The sequence below is a fragment of the Gobio gobio genome (assembly GCF_949357685.1).
Source record: "Gobio gobio genome assembly, chromosome: 22".
NCBI lineage: Eukaryota > Metazoa > Chordata > Actinopteri > Cypriniformes > Gobionidae > Gobio > Gobio gobio.
In genome coordinates, this window is record NC_137118.1 from 10,852,210 (window position 1) to 10,878,763 (window position 26,554).

At 36.8% G+C, this 26,554-nt stretch overlaps 1 protein-coding gene across 5 annotated transcripts in view; it reads left to right on the top strand.

Moving 5' to 3' along the window:
- Nucleotides 1-5,211: 5,211 nt before the first annotated feature.
- Nucleotides 5,212-26,554, top strand: part of inpp5kb (inositol polyphosphate-5-phosphatase Kb) — a 29,044-nt gene continuing 7,701 nt past the window's right edge. Inside the window, exons 1-9 of one of the 5 annotated variants that reach the window (XM_079805286.1) lie at nucleotides 5,220-5,349; nucleotides 6,335-6,389; nucleotides 9,348-9,452; nucleotides 9,610-9,718; nucleotides 10,266-10,382; nucleotides 13,314-13,489; nucleotides 13,577-13,688; nucleotides 17,733-17,842; nucleotides 17,984-18,010. In XM_079805286.1, the coding sequence (XP_079661412.1) occupies nucleotides 6,343-6,389; nucleotides 9,348-9,452; nucleotides 9,610-9,718; nucleotides 10,266-10,382; nucleotides 13,314-13,489; nucleotides 13,577-13,688; nucleotides 17,733-17,842; nucleotides 17,984-18,010 (803 nt within the window). In that variant the 5' untranslated portion in view covers nucleotides 5,220-5,349; nucleotides 6,335-6,342. Of the gene's footprint in view, nucleotides 5,350-6,334; nucleotides 6,390-7,383; nucleotides 8,059-9,347; nucleotides 9,453-9,598; nucleotides 9,719-10,265; nucleotides 10,383-13,313; nucleotides 13,490-13,576; nucleotides 13,689-17,732; nucleotides 17,843-17,983; nucleotides 18,011-26,554 lie in introns of those variants that run through there. The other 4 variants (XM_079805288.1, XM_079805287.1, XM_079805284.1 and 1 more) reach the window with 4 other exon arrangements.

Genomic DNA, 26,554 nt, shown 5'->3' on the forward strand with positions numbered 1-26,554 from the left:
GGACCTCCAGACGCACGTCAGCGCGCCTTTCCATTGACTTAACATTGAAATCACTCGCGCCAGAAGCTCTATTCGCATTTGGTGTGAACGCAGCATTAGAACATTTTCTTCATGTTTATTGAAAGTAAATTCCGATGTGATATGTGATGGGAAAAGGGAGAAGAGCGAGCTCGGCAAAAGGCGGATTCGAACCAGGGTCGATCGTGTCAAAACCTAGTTCCATGAGCCTTATGCTCTACTCACTACGCCACTGAAGTTACGTGCATCTTTTTTAATCTTGTGTGGCCCAACCAGGCATTGTTGGGCGGAGCTAGTGTAAATGGCGCTTGCCCACAAGGCGCGCTATTTGCACTTGGTGTAAATAGATACACCGATAAAGGCAACCCTACAGTTTAAAATAATAGACCCCAAACTTTTAAACGGTAGTACTGGACAGTTTTTACCCAGCAATTTTGCGTTTAAAAGATGTCTAATAGCCGTCCAAACACAGCCTTGACTTCTAGGCTAAATCAAGGCTGTAATAGACATCTAACCATAGCCCAAGAATAGACTAGTCATCTAGAACTTGAACATTAAAAAAAAATTATCCAAACACCTTGTAATCACTTTTGACTTTGCGTACAGGATGGAAAATCATACATCTCGCAAGTTATTTTTCAAGGCTAGAAAATACTATAGCCAGACTAGATCAGGTCTATAGTTAACCGAGATGATAAAATGATGGCTATTGCTTGCTTGGTAGTAAGTAGCATGTTAGTAATCCATTCTGAACATAACTGTGGTGTTTAACTTTTAAAGTAATTGAATTATCTTGTTCTCTCTCTCTCAGATTAGACCTGAAGTACTGGAGACCAGCAGCATCACCCCCCTCAATCAAAGCAACTTGTCTTTTTAATCGTAATCAGTCCTTCATCCAGCCCTGTTAGTGGCCGTTTGTCCTGAGTATCCTTCATATCCTCCTTTCAGTCTGACAATGGAGCACATTGACTAGATAAATAAGCTATTATACTTGTCTGGTTTAAAAGTCATGCCCACTTTATGAAGTCTTTATACTGCAGGGACGATCAGCGGTTCGTCATTTCTGATGTCAAATCATTATCTTTAAATCTGGAGCTCGACAGAAGTGTGTTTAATGGATGAGGTTAATGTAAAGCAGATGATATGTGTATGTTCAGAATATCTATTGGCAGTGGAGTTATTGTGACAGGTATACAAGCAGGGTTTTGTTTGTGAACAAGTGATTGTTCTCCAAGTTTTTTTGCGGACCAAGACGTTTTGTTTTAATCAAGTAGTGAGTTGTTTTTGTTGCTCTATGTTTTAATTTAATTTGACCCACTTTTAAATCTATTTACCAGCTGATCCAAGCTGTAAGTGTGTCTCTTTATAGTATAGTAGCCAACTGTAGTGTACAATCACAGTCCTTTCATCCTGACCCTTATTTGTAACATGAATTGTGGATTCGTCTTGACTGGCAGCTGCTTGGTCACGTTAAATCTTCAGACTGCAAGTACAGTTCATATTTTAAAGCAAAAACAGATGGTTAAACAATAATCAGCTCACAACAATACAATAATAAGCATTGCTACATCGAACAGTATCACATTCTTGAAATAAGCTGAAGTTAAAAGTATCCTTGTTTTGTTTGTTAATGAGCCAATATTAATGGTTTTCATTTTCCTCTCTTCTCGTCCATAATTGCCTTGTGTGTGATAATTGTGCTATTTTATTTCATTTACTTATTTTTTAATAAAAGGACAGGTGTACAGTAGGCGTAGCTCGCCTGCTCTCGGCTGTTTTCGATTGGTTTACAACATCAGGTTCCACCCTTTACTTTAGTCAGTGTCTCGACTTTATTGAAAAGAACTTGAAGAAATATATATATAGAAAAGGTTTATTTATTGAAACCTTATTATTACTATTATAGAAAACGTTACTTTTCCTGACTATTCTGTCACTACCAGATGTGGTGCTCATGGAGGATATTCATAAATGTATTATTTATTTTCATCTCACCTCCTTTATTTTTTATTGAAGGATTGATTTTCTTACTTCCCCTTTTATAACTTATCGTGAGGATAAAGACGTATTTATCCAGATATTAGCAATAATACCTCCTTTCACAAAACCTTCCAATCAACATATAGTCTCATGATGTCAGATAGTGACTTTAGGAGTGTGTAGTAGTCCACCCCCTCTCAGAATGTCGCGTCATTAGGACTTTAATACAAATATACTCTCACTTCCATTTGCTCCTAGTTTTATTGATATGGAATCGGTTAGGGAAGATGAAATGGTTTGCGTATGGGTTTTCAAACCAGTCTTTTCTTAGTAACGTGACGTGTGTATGGATGTATGTGCGTTTGAAGTTCTCAGTGTTTCTTGTTTTCGCGTGAGGGACATCCAACATGTAACTAAAATGGGGGTTTACACCCTTGTGTTTCTTTCAGCCAATGCTCAGGACCCATGATGCGCAGTAAGATCATCACAACTAAATTCACTCTGACAGAGTTAAATGACTCCCATAGAATTATGTTGAATTCTTAGGAAGTGAATGCAGGTAAACATCTTTACCGTCATAGTACAACCACCGATACACCAGAACTGTGTTGGTCCTGAGTCAAATCAAAGTGATGTATGGATGTATGTATTGAATTGTATATAGTATATAAATAAATGTAGATGAACACATAAATATATATATATACAGTATAAATATATATAAATATAGTTCAGACTATCCTGCCAGGCTATCAGCACAGCCTTCCATCAAACCAACCAGAGTAATTATATCTAGCGGTTTAGTAATGGCTGGGTGTTATCTGTGGGTGAAGTTACTGTAGTGTGACTTTATCTAATCTATCTTCTGAGATACATTTGAGCAAAGTGTTGCGTTTTATGCTGGCGTCGGGAATTAAAAACTAAGTGATTTGAGCAATTTCTAGCAGAACCTTCAGATAACTCCGCCCATCACTGTCGCTGGCTCCGCCCCTCGCCGCTACTCTATGGCAGGATGGTGTCTAAATATGTTTTCATTCATTGATTGTTGTTGTATTTTTGCTGTGAGCTGTAGGAATCTCCCACTTTCAAATTGCTTTCAAAGCTTACACTGTGAACGAAGCCACGTTTATGACCTTTGTGCTTGAGAAAAGGCCCTTTTGCGGGGTTTTGGACTCGATTGCCATGCTTCTCTCAAGAGACTCGATCGAAACTTGATCCGTCCAAGTTGGTGTTTGAATGACAGGTGGCTTATAAAAGGGAACTATCCACATGAACTGATCATCAACAGTTTGTTACCATTATGTGAGGCAGATTGTGGTAAACAGGACTTTCTCATAGATATGTTGTTGTTAGATTTCACAATTTGTTGTCGAAATTAAAACCCAATGAATCTAGAAATACAAAAAAAAAAATGTTTTATGAATTTGTTTTCTTTCATCTCACCCTGTAATGTCACGTTTTTATTTTTATTTCTTTTACTGTGAATTTGTGCCTTTTGTCATCTTATCTTCCAATAAAACTACATTGGAGATGTGAAAAAAACGAATAAACTTTTAAAAAGTAGTGCTTTACTGGTTTATATGTCTTTCAGTTTTAAAAATATTTTTTTTTCTGTAGATTTGTACAACCCCCCCCCCTTCATTTATTGTCCACTACATTATGCAAATAAAATCAAGTTCTTCATAATTTCCACTCTGAAAATTGCTTAGATAAAATGAGCTAAAGCAACACAATTGCTATTTTGTCCCAACTTAATTTGATTGTGTTCAAACCACTTAAATGTATGTAAAATTGTAGTTTACTTAATCTGTTTGTGTTCAGAGTACATGAATGATTTGTGTTGCATTAACTGAAACAGGGGGGGACTTGTAAGTTCCCAGCATGCTTTGCATGCGGCTAAATCAAGAGAGAGTACGTGTTCTTATTTTAAATGTAAACGTGTTATGTATTTTTGATCAAGATGAGAAAAGGGGAAGACCTGATAGTTTGTAATATTGTTTAAGGATCAATTATATTGGAATTACAGTGGGTTAACATGTGGAGAAGAGTGGAGCATGCTTAGGCTGTGGAGTGATACAGCTAATGTGGTAACTGCTTTGCATTTAAGATGCTAATGTGTGCTATTGCTAGCTTGTCAACTAGCTAGTGCGGTATTATAATTCAGTTGTGTGACATTAAACTATACGAAACTGAATTGGATGAATGAATATTTGAAATTCAATGCCTGAATCATGTCAGGGGGCCATATAAAATTCACTTTGAGACTACTACTTGGGTCACTTAAAAGTCCATAATGTTGACGTTATGAACAAACTATGTTTGTTTAACTCAACTGATTCACGTGGGACCAATGTACAAGATTAAATCATGTAAATCCAACAAACTTTTTTTTTCAGTGCACAGAAAACATGTCTAGTTATTGTAACCTAACCCATTCAATGACCCTAGGACAAACGCATACATAAACAAGAATGGGGGTCACTGCAATCCCTCCCTTCATTCAGTGAAACTTCATTCAGCCTAATCAGGATTTGAACAGATGAAGCCAGATTAAACTAACCCCTGCTTATGAGGCCTTCAGAGAGAGGAATGTGTTTAACATATTTGATTTGCATTTTCACAGGTACAGTGCATGTTTAATTGTTTATTATGTACTGAATAATAGTACTCGATACACACCGGTAAAACCCCCCAAGGTAAATCGATTTGTTCAGTTCTTAGATCATCAAAGAAAGCAATCTTTTCCCTGAGAAGTCCTCATTTAGATCAGCTTTGAGGCTCAAATGCTGTCATCTTTATGACAAAGAAGTCTTTATAGTCAAGATTATTCTTTCTTCACACTGGCAACAGTCAAAAAGAGCATATAGCTGTATAAACCATCATAGTATAGAGTTCCAAAAGCAAGTTCATGGATTTTAAATGGTATATTTTTTATGTTAATGTTGTACCTCTTTTAAAGGCCTCTGTGAAGTAACAGCTCATGATAAGTCACATTTCGTATTGTTTATAAAACTAACTGTCAATATACTGAAAGGACAAATATATTTTTCATTTATGTTGCATTAATTGTCAACAGAGAAACCTCTGTTTTCACCTAATCAAAAGGATTGAGTATATAACGCATAGTTTGGACACAGTCGAGTCTTTCATAACTTAGCTAAACCTTTTAGGCTTTTATGATGAAACAATACTGTGGCTTTAAGAGGTTTCTGTGGATTGGCAGGGCAGCGAGGAAGTGAAGGGGTGTAAACACAAACCCCCAACTCTCACACTGTATCCTATAGTACCTGTTAAGCACGGAATAGATCACTCAAGATACCTGCAGAATCTGCACAAGACCGAGGCTGAAAGGTATGTTTTTGTTGTTGTTTTTTTCTGTGCGCGAGGATGACTGCGATTTGTATTAGCCTATTCTTTAGAGTTAGCCAACGAAGGACTTTGATTGGAGAATACTTTAATTCTGGAGTGAGTTTAATTTTGCTTTCGTTACGGCAGGCTATATTTAGAGAGTTTTTGTAATATTTTAATATGAATATCCCTAAACATTTGAAGTTTATTCGATGGCTGTCCCGCTTTTTCAAGCTGACAAACAGCAACATTCGTTGTTACAAAGATACAAGTAAAAGGGATTAATTATAGTAGTCTTTAAAAATGACCATGTTACACTTGACTTTTTTTGTTTTCTTTGAAAAACGACGTTTATGCCATTAAATAATTTATAATAATAATAAAATCCTTTCATTTACATGCGCCTTTCGTCAAGGACATTTACAGCATAAAGAGGCAAATCAATAAAGTAGATATTGCACGCGAGTCAAACGAAAGTAACTTATGCCCTTAAAATAGTGCTATAAAACAACATCTCAGTAATCATAAAAATTATATTATCTCACAGCTCAATAAATCGTAAACACGTCTCTTTTTTTGCTTGAGATTACCATTGCAACAGTACGGCGGTCAAGCGTTTAATGATCGTACATTGACAAGATATTTCAGACACCCCACCCTGCAAAAAAAAAAAAAAAAAATTATAGATTTTTTTTTTTAACTTTAGCCCACAAAAATAACAAAATGGGTTATTGTAGGCTATTTATAAAAACATAATTATCATAGAAAAGGTGTATTTAAGTTATTTTGTATGAACTGTATTTGTTTATAAGAGGGAAGATGATGCATCACTAATCAATATAATAATAAGTTAACCACAAGGATTTTATTTAATCATTTTAAAAGGCTTTTCAGCTTGAATGAGACAGGATTAACTGTTTAGATTAGATTCATGTTTGAATTACCATGCATGCGTGTTTATATGTTTTTTTTGTGTGTGTGTGCACAGATCTGAGTATGAGCGCACAAAATGTTGGATCCAGAGTTGGACATCAGGCTTTCAGGTAACACCATCTTTGATCAATGAAATTAACCAATCTTCGCTTATAACAAGAATGAGGGGAAAGAAATGAGGCAGTGAGAATTGAGATGGAAGTGAAAGGAGTTCAAGTGTCAAGTTTGGTAACTGGTCCAGCATTATTGACTTTCTTCTTGTATGGAACCAAATGATGAATGTTGGCGTTTCTCTCAAAACTTTCACAGTTTGTCATAAGACCAGTTGACTGGTTCTTATGTGCCTATTCTCTCTCTCTCTTTCTCTCTCTACTGCTGAATGCTTCCTTGCCCCTAGGAATTTGCATGTGACTGTATTATAGAGCAACAAGGTGGAGGATAGTTAGCCTGCATTTGAGAATTATATTGTTGTTTTATACTAATTTAGTGCACCTAATTTAAACAGGGGAAAACATACATGGCAACGATTTATGTTGGCAACTGAACACTGAGCAGACTTTATTCTTTAAATGTTTTAATAATAAATTATTTATTTTCTATGAATTTATACATATACATATTCAATGTATTATATATATATATATGTAACATTTTTATAAATTCATAAAAATAAATGCATTATTATTTAAAAAAAATAAAGTATGCTCATTCAGAAAAAAGGTTTGCTTTTGGCATTACAGAGATTACCACATTTTAAAAGCAAGCAAAGGATAATTGTGTTTATCAGATAATATGGAATGCAATTTCTCACATTGTAGGGTTATTTATTAAAAAGAGGCAAGAAGGTTCATTCAACTCCAATAGAGTTCAAATTAAACTCCAAGGAAGTTAAATAAGTTGACTTAAAACTACAAGTTTGATAGCAAAGTTTGGCTTTATGTTCTCACAAATGTAAACCCTTGCCCTATATCTTTAGGAAAATTAGTTATCTTAGATTTTTTCTTATAGGGTCCACAACATTTTCACAGCTTTGAGACCAATGCTTAAATAAACCGGATTAGCATCTGTCGACATTCACTTGCGTCGCTCAAGACTTGCAACAATACACACAGTGATTTGGAGATCAGGCCTGCTAGTGATTTTTGCATTTCGTATTCCTGGCCTCATTCACGTGGCTCTCCACTGCTCCAGATTACATTTCCTAATCCCAAACACTCTCCAAAACGCATGCTTTTACTCACACTCGTTCATTCAGGCAACAGGATGCGATGAGAACATTTAGCACAAACGTGGAATCGCTACTTGATTTCTGAAGCTTTTGCGGGGGAAAAGGAGAATGATGAACTGTTTCTGAGAAGTCTTGGAACTACACAATGTGGACTCTGCATCTGCTGAACCTAAACCAGGATACCTGGACTTTCTTGGACATCTGAAGCTAAGAAAAAAAGCAACCAGTAGGATAGAGAATCAAAGAATAAATCAACTCACTTCTGATGAACTCTTGGGTTGCATAAACCAGGCCTCAGACTATCAGTTGTATTGGAAGAACAGCAAAAAGATGTCGGACACGTTTGACGTCCCACGTGTGCGCTCTGACAGTACGTCCACCATGGCGTCTCAGTCTACTTCAGCACGGCTGATGCTTCGCCAGCGGCTCGCTCAGTTGCTCACCTGCTTGGAGGATCTCAGCTCAGATGATGAGGCCAATGAGGAAGTGTCCCGTACGCTGGACGATGCCTTTCACCTATGTGGAAGATACACCAACAGAGAGGCTTTCAGGTGTACTGAGTCATTGACTTTTAGAGTTCAGATCTGAAAATGAGTTTTAAAGAGATTTCTGTTGGAGTGATAGAAGGTGGATGTTGTAATTTGTTGGATGTTTGCAAGAAAGTTCTCTGAATTTGTATCTTATTTATTTTATCCGTTTTTCTCAGATATGCAATTCAGAGTTGATTTGAACCTGATTCATTCATAGATTCATTCAGCTGGGATTAACTCCACTGTTAGACATGCACTCGCGAACAGTAGAATCACTGCCGCCATTTTGAAGTGCGTTCAACTTCAAGTGAGCGAGGAAAGTTTATCCTTGACCCCTTGATTTTGACATAGGGAGCAAGTCTACTCTATATGTACACTTCGGGCAGATCCATAGACCACAATGCAACACGATTGTGACGTAACGGCAGATTGCGCCTAATTTACTCCCACCCCACACAACTCTAGTGTATGAAATTGGAGTTATTTTGACATTTAACCGCATTTAATCCTTAGAGCTGCCTTATGCTGATCTTAAAAACGTCTCTTTAAAAAAGCCTTCTTTGAAACGCCTCTCGGGCACACAAGTGCAGCTCCTATCTCTTTGAATGGGGAAACACCAAATTCTCCAAAACAGTTCGCCAAACTTACAATTAAATTTCATATTTGAAATCACCAATGAAATCTGACAACAACTGTCTCATAAATTGTGTTTCTAAATACTCTAATCATGTCAAAAACTGCATTTTTTCAGCCTGGACAAAGCTAATGCGCATGCGCAATACTAAACGCGTGTCTCAGAACGCCTGTTTTTATAGCAACCGGAGCTTCTAACTGCAGCTGCAGTGATGAGATGACTATTGGCTCTTTCATTTAGAAGGCGGGGCTTATTCGCCATATTGTGCGTTGCACTTTCTCCCTTTCATAAGTATTTGCAGTGCATCGTCTTCATATATATAAAGTCTTTGTTGTTATAGTTTATTGTATTAACATTTTCGTTTGTGTAATTTTTTTATATTTTCTCCAACAGCCCAAGCATACACACAGGCCTATTGAATTGTGCGTGAAACAAATTCATAAGGAAAAAAACTCTAAATAATAAAATGGCTCCATTGCGGATTCCAACTGATCAACGGCTTAGGGTGTTCCATTTTAAAACCATTGCAAGGGTTCCGCCAGTGTTGGCACCTTTGTGCAACGTAAGAAATGACGTACATCCAAGAGAACGAGGTGGAGGAAGTTAGCAAGAGAAGGGCATACAACATTTTGACCTAAACGCAGCCCTATTCTGTTTGTCTTCTTCTCTTGTTCAGGCTGCACATAGTCACATGGAATGTTAGCACAGCAGAGCCACCAGCTGATGTGAGGACATTACTGCAGCTTGACTTACATCCGGCCACTGACCTCTATGTGATTGGGTGAGTTACTGTCATCTGAATTACATGACCAGCATGAAAAGAATAGATCTGTCAATTTTAAATGATGTTGGTTGACAAGTCTCATGCTCACTATATATATATATATATATATATATATAGATAGTGATGTTACATAATATGAGCAGATGTGTTTTAGTCTACAGGAAGTAAATGCCACTCCAGTGCGGTATATCTCAGATCTCCTTGCTGAGGATTCATGGAGCCACCTCTTAATGGATACTCTGGCACCAATGGGATATATCAAGGTACAGCATAAATAAATAACTGTGTGTGTTGTAGCATTGCAAGCTCAGTTTAGAGAGTATGGAAGACAGAGAGGTGTTTGAGTGTCCTTACATATGTTTATATGCAGTTGCAACTGTTACAATAACAGAGAGACAGAATCAGGATGAGCCGCCTCCTCATTAAGCTTGTTAAGCTCCATTGTTCTGTGCAGGCCATGAAAACACTAGAGGCATTGTTTGACTCTGGCACATTTGTGTAACGTAAGCACAGATTTGATGTGAGCCCGCCCCATTCTGCCTTCCATGACTAATTAGCTTTGATTTTGAAAACCAAATTCCACTTCACCAAAAACATCCCAGGAATTTCCATTACCAATCTCCTTATTTTCTTTCTGCGATGCATCAAGGGCTTCATTCACTCCATCCTAAGCTTAAATACTTGGTTTTGTGGAGGTCGAAGCAGTGTGTGTCATCTGAATCATCTGAAGTTGAATCATCTGAAGTTGTGTTGAGAAGTGCACTGAATCTCTGACATATGAAAAGAGCTTTAACTTTGTGCTGTCCTCAGGTGACTTCAGTGAGGATGCAGGGTCTGCTGATGATATTGTTTGCAAAGCAGGTCCATCTGCCTTTCATCAGAGACATCCAAAGTACATACACCCGCACTGGCCTGTTTGGATACTGGGTACGGTACAGCCTTTACATCCTGACATTTCAGACACTTTCTGTCATACACTTATTTCATATTGATTTTTCTTCAAAACTGATATATCAAAAAGGTGTTTTTTTGTGTTTTTGAAAGAAGCTCTAATGGTGCGTTCACACCGGGCGCGAGTGATTTACATGTTAAGTCAATGCAGAGACGCGAAATGGCATTCTGCGGCGCGATTCGCGCGAATGAGGCGGCGCGAAGGATGCGAATTGAGCGTTTTCAACGTTAACCAATCAGGAGCTTGCTCTAGTAGTGACAACAATGAGGAGAAAATCTGTATATTAATATCTGGTTCAGACAATATGATTATCACTGTGATAACATTAAATGACATGAAACACAACCCAGTCTCTTTTGTTAAATGCAAGTTTATGTATGATCAATAATACAAAAGTATAAGTAAAAGGTATAATAAGCTACACATGAAATAAAGCAAACAATTCACTCAAACATTCAAAGTCAGTGCTAGTAGGCTAACGTTACAACTGTAACGTACAGTTATAGCCTAAAAATAAAAAAAGTAATGAAACTTCACTTTGCCCTCAGCCTAAACGATTTGCCAGGGAACAAATTATAGATCCATGAGACCAAAGATCGCCCGTTACAAGACGAATTATAGCTCGAGACACACCACAGAGACATCAGAGCCAGCGGCAGACGGCAGAAGGACTGGCAGAGGAAAGGTTGCCCTCGCCGGCGTTGACAAGCGCTGACCGCCGCTGTCCGCTGGAGCTCACAACTCCGAAAACGCCAGATAAAATGTTCAAATAGGCACTCTTTATATAAATAAACCACAGATTTGAGCTTTAAACAACTACATTATCGACTGAAAAAGTCTTAAAACTACGTTTTGTCACACATTAACAGTAGATTTTAACAAAAAAAGACGTGTAAACACAGCCCATGTCAGCCATTTCTCAACGAGACGAGCCGCTGGCAGAAGCCCCTCCCATGACGCAAATTCGCGTCTGTTGTGCAGTGAATGTCACACGCGATTCGCGGAAATTTCACGTGTGTATGAAGCGAGTAAACTTAAAATGTTCAAGCGTCCACCTTCGCGCGATTAGCGCAAATAATTCGCGTCCGGTGTGAACGCCACATAATGCTCATCAAGGCTGCATTTATTTTATCAAAAGTATAAAACATTAATATTGTGAAATATTATTAAAATTTTCAAATTACTTTTATATTTTAAGGGGAAACACTACAGGTGAAAACAAAATTTTTTCATGCCTCTGTTAATTTTGATATTTTGGGTTTTTTAACTGTTCATAAAGTGTTTCGAAAACATCCAAAATACACTTTTAAAGGGACAGTTCACCCAAAAATTAAAAATACCCCATGATTTACTCACCCTCAAGCCATCCTGTATATGACTTTTTTCTTTCAGATGAACACAATCGGAGTTATATTAAAACATGTCCTGGCTCTTCAGTGAATGGGAGCCCAAAATTTGAAACCCAAAAAAAGTGCATCCAACCATCATAAACGTACTCCATACAACTCCACTGGGTTAATAAAGGCCTTCAGAAGCGAATCAGTGCATTTTTGTAAGAAAAATACCCATATTTAACACATTACAAAGTAAAATATCTAGCTTCCGGCGGAACGCCTTCCATATTCAACTTATGAAAAAAGTGTAACTGGCGCGACAATGACGTTGGACATAGTATAAGCGTTTTGAATTGCGAGAGGCGTTACGCTTTCTTTGCAAGTTGAATACGGAAGGAGGTCCGTCGGAAGCTAGATATTTTACTTTATAAAGTTTTAAATATGGATATGTTTCTTACACAAACGCATCGATTCACTTCAGATAGTAATAGATCATTCAGATAATTATAATTTTTGGGTGAACTATCCCTTTAAGTGTATCTTTTAATAGCAGTTTATTTGCATCTGTAGATTTCAATTACAGTGCATGTCTTCAAAGGCCATTTTCTCAAAAGTAGTATTTTAGTCAGAAATCTCCACCTCAGCTGCACTTGCCTACACCAAACATTACAATTTTATTCCTATCTATATTCTGAAGGTTTTTAGAGAGTATATTTAGAATTTTTTTCATGTATAATTTGCCTGATTTTATACATTTATTCCTAAAAAATTGTGAAAATTATTGTACTGTAATTATACTGATTTATGGAGTGATAAAAAGAGATATCCAAAATCCCCTCTGTAAAAACCTTTGACTGGTTTGAAACTGAAATAAAAATGAAACAAGAATTTTAAACCTGCTTTATCCAATGTTCAGATTTGTGTTTAGAAATGTATGCAAATTAATGCATATTTAATTAGATAATGCCTAATTTGCATATTTAATCATAACATTTTAGAAAACGTGTAATACAAATATGTTTGCAACTCTTAATGTAAACAATCAGCTGGGGAAGTATGGTGATATTAGTTAATTGTTTCACCCTATACACTTGGGGTGTCTTGCCTTAATATATTTTAAAATATAATTTATTCCTGTGATGGCAAAGCTGAATTTTCAGCATCATTACTCCAGCCTTCAGTGTCACACGATCCTTCAGAAATCAGTCTAATATGCTGATTTGCTGCTCATGTAACATTTCTTATTATTAACAATGTTTTCAGGATTCTTTGATGAATAGAATGTTCAAAAGAACAGAGTTTATTTGAAACATAAATCTTTTGTAACATTATAAATGTCTCTAATGTTACTTTTGATACATTTAATGCATACTAAGCTGAATAAAAGTATTAATTAAAAAGAAAAACCCCAAACCGTTGAAAGGTAGTATAATCTGTATGTTTTGTGTAAAATAATAATAAAAAAAATCACCTAAACCTATCCTTTTAAAAGGTACAAATATGCAAGTATGAACAGGGAGACTGTTGTAATAATATTTAACTGGACTAATATAGTATTATTGATTCTTGCAGGGAAATAAAGGTGGTGTTTCTGTGCGTTTCTCATTTTATGGTCACATGCTGTGTTTTCTGAACTGTCATCTGGCGGCTCACATGAACTACGCTCTGCAACGCATGGATGAGTTTGAATATATACTGGACATGCAAGATTTCGATATGCACAACACACCAAACGTGCTTGACCACAAGTAAGTGCTAACTTTGATTAAAGTTGCTCACATTCATGCATCAGAAGATGTAACATGGTTCTCATATTCCTGTGTTCCTTCTCCCAGGGTGGTCTTCTGGTTTGGTGATCTGAACTTCCGTATCGCTGACCATGGGATGCACTTTCTCCGCTCCTCAATTAACAATGGTCGCTTTAACCTGCTGTGGGACAAAGATCAGGTCAGGCAAACACACAAACAAAGATAAATACACACTTTTCTGAAGTTCACGGCTCTCTACCAAAACCCAGTGAGCTGCCTACATAGACAGCATAAGGCACCATAGACTCACTCCAGATGTTAAATGCTGTCCTATACAGTTTAACACCGTTTGCGTTTTGCATTAAAAAATGTTTACGTTAACATACACTACACTGTTTGACTGTTGCATTTGCGTTGTCTTGCATCAATGTCTTGCGCATGTCGACACTAAAGTTAAAAAAAGTTCAGCTTTTAAAAAAATGCATCTCTAGACCTTTGCATTTTTTTCACTGCTCTTCATCTCACATTTCAAATGCGAAAACATATTCTGTGTGAAGCACAGGCACAGAAAAGGCAATTACTAAACCCAAAGCTTTGAATTGGCAGACAAAGTCAAGGGAAACGCTGCACTGTAAACCCTAATGCTCAAAATAATTAGTTGGTTTGAGTAGGGTAAACTTAAATTAAACAAATTAGTTCAATCCACGTAAGTTTTAGGCTACTCATATCTTTTTTCTATGAGTATTTCTTTTACTTTTGAGTTCACAAAACTGACATGTTTTAAGTAATCTGAATTGCTTCAATGTTTTGAGTTTGATGAACTTACTTCTTTTAATCTAGACAAAGTTAAATTTAACTGAAACTGGGCTGGGATTTCTGTTTCCCAGCATGCTTTGCCATGGCTCTCGAAAGGGAGAGTAAATGCTAAAATTAAGTGTTATATAATGTTTTTTTTAACAGAACAGATATATTGAATATTCTGCAGTACAATGAATGCAGTACTCATTCAACAATTGCTATCAAAGTATTGTTACCAATTAGTAAGTTAGCATTTATTGAAATAGCTAGGTAAAGCTAGCCAAGTTTCCATATTTGAGTTGATATTACATGAGCATTTTAAGTGAAATCTATGAGTTTTGAGTTGGCCTACTTAAAGGGTAACTAAACCCTAAACCAACTTTTTTTAGTTAATGATCTGTAATACTGGGGCTTTATTAATGCTGTTCATTGATTCGAGTAAACGTTTTAACATTTGAGTATAAAGTGTTTTAATTCTATAAAATATGGTGTAAAACCGCCAAAGTGCTGCCCTCTTAAGGTTGAACGGTGGCTACTGCAGTTGAATTTTCCTATTGGACGTTGTGGTACATTGTGACGTAGGATGGCACTTCCAACGGCTCACTACCCACGCCCCGGCACGAGCTCACCACGCCCTCAGAAATGTTTTCCCCAATCACATGATGAGAACGGCTTCACTCCAGTATGAACTCTCATGTTACATGAAGTAGAAACATTATGAATGAAACTGACTTGACACATGCTTTAACATTGTAATGAAGAAAATGCGGTTAAATAATGCAGTTGTCAGTACACATCAGGCTTTTCTTGCGATATTATTGCCGCCCGTCATGTGTACAGATCATTTTCATACATGATGCTTTCAAACCCTGACACACAAGTGGTTGCCGCGGTAACGGACAACAATACCGTAACATGCTGGCGTATATAGTCTAACTTATTTGAGGAAATCTGTTTATAATAGGCTTTTAGGTCTGAACTTATTGGTCCTGCACTGCTTATTGATTCAGTTAATTTGAATGAAAATACATCGTATGTATATCAGATATCTGATCTATTTTTAGTGGCATTCAGTATAAGGATTTGACTGTTCATAGATTAGGTAAGTTCTCTTGCGCTGCTGCTTCACTAGCATCATCGGCATCGGGAGTTAACGCAGCTTGAGCCAGTGGCTCGCATTGATAAGGCTCTGGGTCTGTGTCTACAGACAATTCACCCTCCTCCACGTCAGGTGAAGGTGGGGGAGAATGACCGCTCAGTTGCAAAGCTGGCGTCACTCCAGTCATTCTCCATCTTTGCGACTCGCGAGTCAGACAGCTGTCAATCAATCCGTCACTGCGGGTCTCAGGTGCACACCCTCCGCTCAGCCCCGCCCTCGGTTTGTCCCCTCTGTCTCCGCTGGGCTCTGCCCACTTTTCCAGCATTTTTCAAAAATTGCCAGTGGGTGGAGTTAAGCTCTGAGCTGGGGTTTAGTTACCCTTTAAATATTTCAAGTTAAAGGATTAGTTCACTTTCAAATAAACTTTTGCTTATAATTTACTCACCCCCTTGTCATCCAAGATATCCATGTCTTTCTGTCTTCAGTCGAAAAGAAATTAAGATTTTTGATGAAAAGATTTCAGGATATTTTTCCATATAATGGAAGTCAATAGACCCCATACGGTTCAAGGTCCAAATGAGAGGTTCAGTACAGCTTCAAAAGGGCTTTAAACCACATCAAACGGTACCAGACAATCAATAAGGGTCTTATCTAGCGAAACAATCAGTCAATTTTTTTTTATAAATAAAGTTTAAGTTTTATAAGCACAAATGCTCGCCGTGCTCTGTTCAGTGATGCGCTTAAACTTTAATTATTTTTAAAAAAATGACCGATCGTTTCGCTAGATAAGACCCTTATTGATCGTCTGGTACCGTTTGATGTGGTTTAAAGCCCTTTTGAAGCTGTACTGAACCTCTCATTTGGACCTTGAACCGTATGGGGTCTATTGACTTCCATTATATGGAAAAATATCCTGAAATCTTTTCATCAAAAATCTTAATTTCTTTTCAACTGAAGACAGAAAGACATGGATATCTTGGATGACAAGGGGGTGAGTAAATTAGAAGCAAAAGTTTATTTGAAAGTGAACTAATCCTTTAAGCGCAATTAAAATGCACAAGTACAAAATAAAATCTGCTAGTTGTGCTTACTTAAACTTTGAATTTCTTAACTTAAAAATGTTGATGTAACTGATTGCCTCAAATTTACAGTTTTACAGTGTGATTATCAATATGCACCGATCAGGCATAACATTATGACCACTGACAGGTGAAGCGATTAACACTGATTATCTCTTCATTATGGCACCTGTTAGTGGGTGGGATAAATTAGGCAGCAAGTGAACATTTTGTCCTCAAAGTTGATGTGTTAGAAGAAGGAAAAATAGGCAAGCACAAGGATTTGAGCGAGTTTGACAAGGGCCAAATTGTGATGCTAGATGACTGGGTCAGAGCATCTCCAAAACTGCAGCTCTTGTGGGGTGTTCCCGGTCTGCAGTGGTCAGTATCTGTCAAAAGTGGTTCAAGGAAAGAACAGTGGTGAACCGGCGTCAGGGGGAGCGAAGGCTGGCCTGTGTGGTCCGATCAAACAGATGAGCGACTGTAGATCAAATTGCTCAAGAAGTTAATGCTGGTTCTGATAGAAAGGTGTCTGAATACACAGTGCATCACAGTTTGTTGTGTACGGGGCTGCATAGCCGTAGACCAGTCAGGGTGCCCATGCTGACCCCTGTCCACTGATTAAAGTGCCAACAGTGGACACGTGAGCATCAGAACTGGACCACGGATCAATGGAAGAAGGTGGCCTGGTCTGATGAATAAAGTTTTCTTTTACATCACGTGGATGGCCGGGTGCGTGTGTGTCGCTTACCTGGGGAACACATGGCACCAGGATGCACTATGAGAAGAATGCAAGCCGTCGGAGGCAGTGTGATGCTTTGGGAAATGTTCTGCTGGGAAACCTTGGGTCCTGCCATCCATGTGGATGTTACTTTGACACGTACCACCTACCTAAGCATTGTTGCAGATCATGTACACCCTTTCATGGAAACGGTATTACCTGGTGGCTGTGGTCACTTTTAGCAGGATAATGCGATCCATGTAGGGCCCACCTCGCAACTTACAGGACTTAAAGGATCTGCTGCCAACATCTTGGTGCCAGATACCACAGCACACCTTCAGGGGTCTAGTGGAGTCCATGCCTCGACAGTTTAGGGCTGTTTTGGCAGCAAAAGGGGGACCAACACAATATTAGGAAAGTGGTCATAATATTATGTCTGATTGGTGTATGTGCTAAGTATCATGTCATTAGTTTTGCGACTTACTAAAGTATTATAAACTGTTAATTTAATATGCATTTTCTATTCTATTTCATTCTAATTCTATTCTACTGATTTCTGTCTCTTAGTTGACCATGATGAAGAAGAAAGAACCCATCCTTCAGGAGTTTGAAGAGGGACCATTGCGCTTTAAACCCACGTATAAATTTGACCGTTTCTCTGAGACTTATGATACAAGGTATCACTTACACACTACACATTTTTAACACAATACAAACACACTATTTTCAATGCATGAAAGCAGAAACAGTCTCCATTTCCTAAATCTAACGTGTTTTCTTGAGGAAAAAAAAAATATGATGCTTCTTTCTCCACACAGAGCACCGAAGACATGGTTTGGCTTTACGTAAGATTTGATAAGCAAAATTTGTGTTTGTTGCATGGCCCCTAATATGTCTACCTTAACCCCTATTACCCAGAATTCCTCTCACAGAGCACCATCATCACATCCCCGTAAAACATTGCACTCAATCCTCACATACTCTTCTCTCAGATGCTTCAGTAAGCATTTCATGTCCATGCAAATGTAATGTGGTTGGTGTTTTTTTCTGCGTTTCAACTGCCGTCCGCCAGCTTTGAAAACATATGTATATCTACTTTGAAGATGAGATGGACATGTAGGATGTTGTAAGGGAATTTGTGTTTCCCATCCAACATAAATTGCTGTGTATAGGAGGTCTTCCGCACCATAGAGCATTTGAACAGGTAGCGAATCTGTGTGTACAAAGGAAAGTGCCTTTTCAGCACAGATACTTCCCTCTGTTTGCTAAATTGTTTTATGGATAGTGAAATATATTTGGGAGTTTATGTTCTGCTGTGTCTGTAATGGAAGCAGAGGTATGAATCTCCAACAGGAAGAAAGATCAGCTCGACCTTTTAATTTTTTTCAAGATTGCTAGTCAAGGTGTGAAAGTGAAATGTAGGAAATCATACACCAACGACTGTATCCATCCATCCAGCTCAGACTCATCTCATTTAACACATGACCACATATTCATGTCAGTGTGTCATTGGGCTTCTAAAATCTGTCTTGAAGAACTGTTTTGCACTTGTCATATACGCACCTCAATCACTGTGTGTAGAATGCATGTTTCACTCTGATATGCTGGTGTTTGACGCATTTGCATGTTGTTCATATTGTAGAATTATGCCGCGTTCCAGGCAACCCATAACCCGTATTAACTCGTGAAAGTGCACTGGAACGGCAGTCAAACCCGTGAACTTATTCGCACTAGATCGACGTACTCCCAGTTACGTCACATAGCCCGTGAAACAACAATGACAGCCCCATATGGAAGCTGTTTATGAAACAAATATACAAATAACGTTAAATAAAAGGTATAACAGCTTCTCTTGCCTTATGCGCCGTTTTTTCTCCTCCGTTTCCCTCAAATAAGCACCTTTGGCGATAGAAATTATTGTGAATAAGCATAAGCCCCGTCCGGTCAGCCATGCTTTGTTTACATCTAGCTACCACACAATTCCTTACGCTCAGGCAGTTTGGCGTGACTTTGCCTGGAACGCTACAAAGTCGTGGTTTGTAATTTACGGGCTCAAACAACTGCCTGGAACGCAGCATGAGATCACAGCTTATCAGTCACATGTCTGTGCATGGAAATGGAATTTCGTATGAAATGACACACTATGACACACTATATCACACTAACAACCAGTGTTTGGGAAAGATACTTTTTTTAAAGTAATGCGTTAATCCCTAAAAAAGTAACTGAAGTTACCTAGTTACTTTTTATGGAAAGTAATGCATTATGTTACTTTTGCACTACTTTTTCCTCACCTCTTTTGCTTATCGGTCGAATTGGGTCATCAAATATCAGCACGAAAGACATTGGTTAATAAAGTGAGATTAAATTAGTATAAATGATCTCATTTATACTAATTTAATCTCACTTTATTAACCAATGTAAAGGGTTACTTCAGTTATTTAGCATTAGGCTTTGTATCAGTAGAAACCCGGTAGTATATTCGAATTATGGTACTTCCCCCCTCATGTCCCCCTTTTTATTTCTGGAAAAAAATCCTCAGATGATGCAAATATCGTCATTTTGCGTCATCTGAGGATTTTTTGGCCAGAGGCTAGAGACTACAGCCAGTATAAGGAGCTAGTTCCGCATGTTTTCAACTCACCCATAGGGGTGGGATCTCACTCACAGAATGTAAATGTGCTCGCCGCTTCATAACGGAGTGGTGCAGACAGGGGCGTAAATTTTATCTAACAGTAGGGGGGGACGATAAACATGAAATTTCTCAAGAGCAATTTTTGAAGGGGACACAAATAATATAGCCAAAATCGTACTTGTAAGGATATGTGTACCACAAAAAATAAAAAAATAAAAATAATTGTGCTTATTTGGCGTTTTGGTGCACTGAAAAATGATCTAATGTCCGTTTTTCTTTTCTCTGTCATTTTATCTGACCAACAACACAAAGCAATAGTTGTTTAAATATGAGTAAGGTTCACCACACAGTCATATTATTTAAAATTATCTTGCATCCTCCACATAGTATTTTATACTATGATATTCAGATCTTTAGATATTCAACTGCAGCAAGTCTGATCTGCCACTTATTATCATATTGAGCAAAACCCAACACAGATCTGACAGAGCGCCGTGCGCATATACTTTAGGTTTAGAATTAGCGCCAATTCGAGGGTGGGTTGCTTGAATTATGGGTTCATTAGTCTATTATTCTTAATGAAAAACACAGCAAGAAAACAGTACAATGACAGGCACTTTTACATTTCGCTTTGAAACCAAAACTTCCGCGATCATCTTGTCTGTCAGCTGTTTGCTCTAGTGATGAATGAAATCTGACTCTCGTTGGGCTCGTGCTGTATGCAGACACGTTTAGTTTTTAATTGTTGTGTCTGTTCTCTAACTAAACAAAATTATTTTATTACTATAAAAATGAAAACAACGGTGGCCCGGGGCGGTGCCGCGGTGGGCAAGTGATGCTAACAGGGTTTTGCCTAATCTGTATTAAAGAGAAAAGAGTCACTTCATCTGATGTTTAAAGTTAATAATATAGCATTGACAGCTTACTGGAGTTTCACAACTGCTGTCTGAAGAGCTTTGTTCTCTCCCCAAACTTGTGGTAGTTTTTTATGTTCTATGTATCGTTAGTTGAGGTGCGCGGTGGATCAAACCACTGTGGGGCAAGGGGGAGGGGGGACTCAAAATGTTTCTAAACTTAAACGCATTTTTTGTCCCGTTTGCTTTTGTATTGTTTTACTACTTACACATTTATTTTAAGTATATATCATTATATTATTTACAATACTCAGCATGGTTTTTAGGGGGGGCCAGCCCTCAGATTGGGGGGGTCCTGTCCCCCCCGTGATTTACGCCCCTGGGTGCAGAGCAAAGTGAGTGTTTCAACTTTTCAATGAATTCCTATGAAAGTTTAGCCTCCATATGCGATCTGAAAACCTGCCAGACTGAACACACCGCGCTTACCTCAGCTCTGCTCAGCTCTCGTGATGAATGAATTCTGACTCCTGCTGCGTTTGTGTCGTGACTTTTGTTTGGCTCACTCACATGTTATTGAAAAGACACGTTCAGTTTTTAATTGTAGTGTTTATTCTCTAACTGAACGAAATTATTGTATTATGAAAATCAAAACGACGGTGGGGTGGTGCCACGATGGGCAAGTGATAACCAGTGGCCGTGGCTTTGAGAGTGGCCTCGTTGGGCAGCGAAGCAAGTGCATTCTGGGAGTTGTTGTCTTTTATCTAGGGATGCACCAATTCCAGGATTCGGGTTCGGCTGAATATTGGGCTTTTTGACAGGGTTCGGTTTCTGCCGAACCTCAGAATTTTTTTTCAACGAACCGAACCCTAGGCTTGCACTATGCTGGTCAAACGTAATGACGCCACTGTTGAAAGTGAAAATGGAACTCATGAACAGAAAACCTGGCAGTACTTTAAGTCAAAAGAAGGCGATTCAAGTCGAGCTACATGTTCAATTTGCAATGCCGATTTGTCTTGTGGTGATAAGGACCCTAAACAACAGCCGCTGTTAAAACATTTGCGTATGAAACATCCGAAAGAATACGAGTTCTGCATGAAGGAATCTACAGACATCAGCCAAAATGTATTTTATTTTACCGTACAAACAGCCTCATAAAGACCAGATAAAATATAAATAAAAAGAATAAAATTAATATTAATCGAAATATTTTTCACTTAAATAATTACCAAATTAAGATGACAAAACGAAAATACACTGAATCCGTTTGAAGCTTTGAAGAACTGGAATCGTTTTTTTTTTTTTTTTTGTCAAATAAAAATAGCAGGCCTAGGCTACCTCAATCCACACCTTGCATGTTTTTTTTTTAAAGTAGCATGTCTAAGTGATGTGGGTTAGTCTGGAGCGCAGCCTGTTGACAGTTAAACCCGCTGCAGAAAAACACCCTCTCAATCCGTCTGTCTCGGCTGACAGCGCGTGCGCCTCCTGCGCTCTCCGTTGTGCTGTTCTTTGAAACGACAGAGGACGACTCGGGGTAGCCTAATTTTTCTATAAACCATCAGGAAACAGCGCGAGAAGAACATACGCGACAATGTTTACTTTAGTAAACTTGACCAAAACCACACTATTAAAAGCCTTAAACAAGGCTTCAGATGGCACGGGAATTTCCTGCATTGCACCGGTCAGGAGCTTGTACTACTGCTGTATTTTTCTGTCGAAATGGTCCCACACAGTAAGCTTTTCCATTGCTTCATTTTGCGAGATATATCTGGTTTGTGGTTGCACATGTCGACATGCTCCGTGAGTGTTATTCTTAAAGGTCCCATGGCATGGCATTTTTCTATTATTTTATAATGTTTCCTGAGGTGTACTTATATTGTTAGTATGATTTTTACATCATAAAATGTCATAATTTAGAAATAAAAGGCATTTTTTCTATACTGCTGTTTGCCCTGTGGCTGAATGCCCTGCTTCAAGAGGCGTGTCTGGTGTGAGACTTCAGTAAAAACGCCCACTGTTGTGATTGGCTGACATCTTTGCATTTTAAATGAGCGGATGGGGCGTGGTTTAACAAGGTCTTTTTTTTTTTTTTTTTTTTTTTTTTTTTTTTTTTTTTTTTTTTTTTTTTTTTTTTTTTTTTTTTTTATTATAGAACCATTAAACAACAATACAAAAACAGGCACCAAATACAAACATTCCAAAGATAAAGGAAAATAAATAATAAAAAGAAAATAATAATAATAACAAAGACATTCACAAGACGCCAAATACAGATTCAAAGTATGTGACAATAGCAGTACCTTTTACATTTTTCACAACTTTAAGAGACTTCATTAACAGAATAAATTCGTTGTAGAAAACCTTGCATAAAGGGGAAGATTTAGATAATCTACATTTATGAATAAAGAATTTGCCGTTTAGGATAATGAAATTGACAAAATTGTCAATATTTTTATCTTCGTGTTCATAATAACAAATAATATCTTTCACATTCAATGTTATTATTACCCCAGTTTTGGTAGAAAAAATGTAAAAACAGTCTTTCCAAAATTTCTGTACATTTTGACACTCAAAAAACATATGGCTTAAAGATTCTTCAAAACTATTACAAAAAGAGCATTCTTTTCCCATATCCATAAACTTAGATAGTAAAATATTAGTTGGATATATTTTATGTAAGATCTTTAAATGAATTTCTCTTACTTTATTTGAAATACAAAATTTGTATGGTAACAGCCATGTCTTTTTCCAATTAACTTCCTTTAGAACAGAATTCCAATAAATTTTCCCTCTTGGAATGACTTTCCTTTTTTCATAAAAAACTTGTCTAATATCCTTGTTAGTGCATTTTTTATCCAATATATTTTTACCCTTTATAAGGAAATCATAGTCTTTATTATCAACTTTATAATAGGACAGATGGCTGCTCATCAAATGAATAAGTCCAGAAGGGATAGCTTTGATTACTGTAATAAAATCTTTGTATTTTACAGGAAAATTAAACTTAATCAAGAAAGAATCATAAGAATATATTTTGTAAGTTGAATCAAACATATCACTTAGGTAATTTACTCCATAATCCAACCATTTCTCCATAAAAATACTCTTGCCTCTAATTGTAATGAATTCGTTATTCCAAATTTTCATTCTATGGGGAGAAAAATTATGTACAAAGCAAAGTTTCCAAGCCAAGAGAGCTTGCCCATGAAATTTAGACAATTTTAAGGGTAATTTAGTAGGTGAAAAATTGCAGGTTAAAAGAAAATCAAGACCACCCACTTTCTTAAAGACATTATGGGGAATAAAAAACCAAATTGAGTCAGGATCACCAATACACTTTTTGATCCAATTAATCTTGAAGGTATTATTTATATCTACATAATCCAATATTTCAAATCCTCCTTCAGATTTCTTCCCAGCTAATACAGATTTTTTAAGATGGTGTTGTTTATTTTTCCAACAAAAATTTATCAGCAACTTATTAATTTCTTTACAAGTGGAATCCTGAACAAACAAAGAAAGGCCAGGGAAAATAAATCTAGAAACACCTTCTGCCTTAGACAAAAGAACTCTTCCTAAAATAGACAGATCTCTCCGTAACCAGTTATCAAAAATCAATTTTGTTTTCTTAATTTTATTATTAAAGTTAAGCTGCTGTCTAACTGACATGTTTTTTGATATATAAATTCCTAAGTACTTTATACAGTCCTTTACTGGAATGTTTGACAATGATTGTTCAGCCAAATCATGCACAGGAAGAATTTCACATTTAGTGAGATTTAAATGGAGCCCTGAAGCATCAGAAAATTTTTTAACTAAATTAATTGCATTATCAATTTGACTCTTATCTTTCAAAAATAAAGTTGTATCATCAGCTAATTGTGAAATTTTTATCTCTTTATTGAATAATGTTATACCATGAAGATTAGATTTAACTATACTGATTGACAATAGCTCCACTACAATCAAAAACAAAAAGGGGGAAATTGGGCAACCCTGCCTCACTCCTCTATTGATAGAAAACCTTCCAGAAGTATTAGCCTGTAATATAATTGAACTATTAATGCCTTCATAAAACATTTTAATCGTTTGAATAAATTTACTACCAAATCCAAAAGAATTTAAACCCTGTAACAAAAATGGGTGCTCAATGGTGTCAAACGCCTTATAAAAGTCAAGGAACAAAATGAGAGCCTCTGAATTAACAAATTGATTATAATCTAATAGGTCTAATATTAGCCTAATATTATAGCTAATATGACGTTTTGCCATAAAACCAGTTTGAAATTCACTAATTATGTTACCTAAACCACTTTTTAATCTTGTTGCATACACTAAAGCTAAAATTTTATAGTCAACATTTAATAAAGTAATTGGTCTCCAATTATCGATGAGTAAAGGATCTTTGTCTGGCTTTTGGATTAAGCAAATAACCCCTTGTTTCATTGTTATACTCATTTCTTTTTCTTCTAAACACTCTTTATACATATTATATAGAGCATCTTCTATCAGCTCCCAAAAAGCACAGTAAAATTCAACAGATAACCCATCTGTTCCCGGGGATTTGCCTTTTTTCATAGAAAAAAGAGCTTTAGAAATCTCAACTTTGGAGATATCATCCTCACATAAGTCTCTATAATCATCAGAAATAACAGGGACAAAATCTACGATTGTCTGTAGGAAATTACTTATTTTTACATTATCATTATGTGAGGTATAGAGTTTTTCATAAAAAGAGTAAACAAATGACGTTATCTCTGAAGGGTTATTGGAAATTCTTTCATTTATTTTTAATGATGAAACAGAGTTTCTAGCATAATTTCTTTTTTCTAGAGCAAAAAAATAACTAGTATTTTTTTCCCCTTCCTCAAACCATTTGGCTCTTGACCTTACATAAGCACCTTTGGCTAATTCCATGTACATATTATCTATTTCTAAACTGAGTTTATGCATTTTAGAGTTTTCGTCTTCTGATAGAACGTTTTTTTTAATTAAAGTATTAAGTTCTTCTGTTATCTCTGTAATCTTTCTAAGTTTGTTTCTCTTTAACTCTTTGCCTCTTTTCATAGCCATTTCCCTGACCTTAAATTTAAATAGCTCCCATTTTTGTATACAATTCAAATTCTGTTTTTCAAAAATATTTGCTAACAATTTGACCTGTTTCACAAAATATTTGTCTGATAGTAAATTATTGTTTAATTTCCAGTATCCACGAATAGTATTACCCTTATTCATAGACCCATCAAAGGAAATCGAAATCAATTTGTGATCCGATAGCGGGGCACAAGTGATTTTTGTTTCAGATATATAGTGCATTAAATCATGAGGTATCAACCAGTAATCTATTCTTGATTTTAAAGAAAGAGAAGAATTACACCATGTGTAATCACAACAGTTAGGGTTTAAATATCTCCATGCATCAGTAACTTGTAACATATCAGTTATAAAATAAAACAAGTCTGAGATTCGTGAGCTGGTGCCTTTAGGCGGAAAACGGTCAACAGAGTCATCTGGAGTATCGTTGAAGTCACCACCTATGATTACATATCCTTCTTTGTATTTCTTTTTTAGATTTGTTAATATTTCACAAATTTTCTTAAACATTTCTAGATTATGTACTCGAACATTAAAGCCATAGACATTGCAGATTATTAAAGTAGAATTATCCAATCTAATAGACATTATAATCCATCTTCCATTATCAGACCGAATAGTTTCCAAAACATTACCTTTAAATTTATTAAAGAGAATAGCAACACCTGCTGAGTGATTGGATCCATGGCTAAAAACAATAGAATCTCCCCATTGGGTTTTCCAAAAATTCGCATCAGAGTCACAAGAATGAGTCTCTTGAAAAAAAAGTACTTGAGCATCTGTATGTCTTCCGAAAAGAAATATAGCTT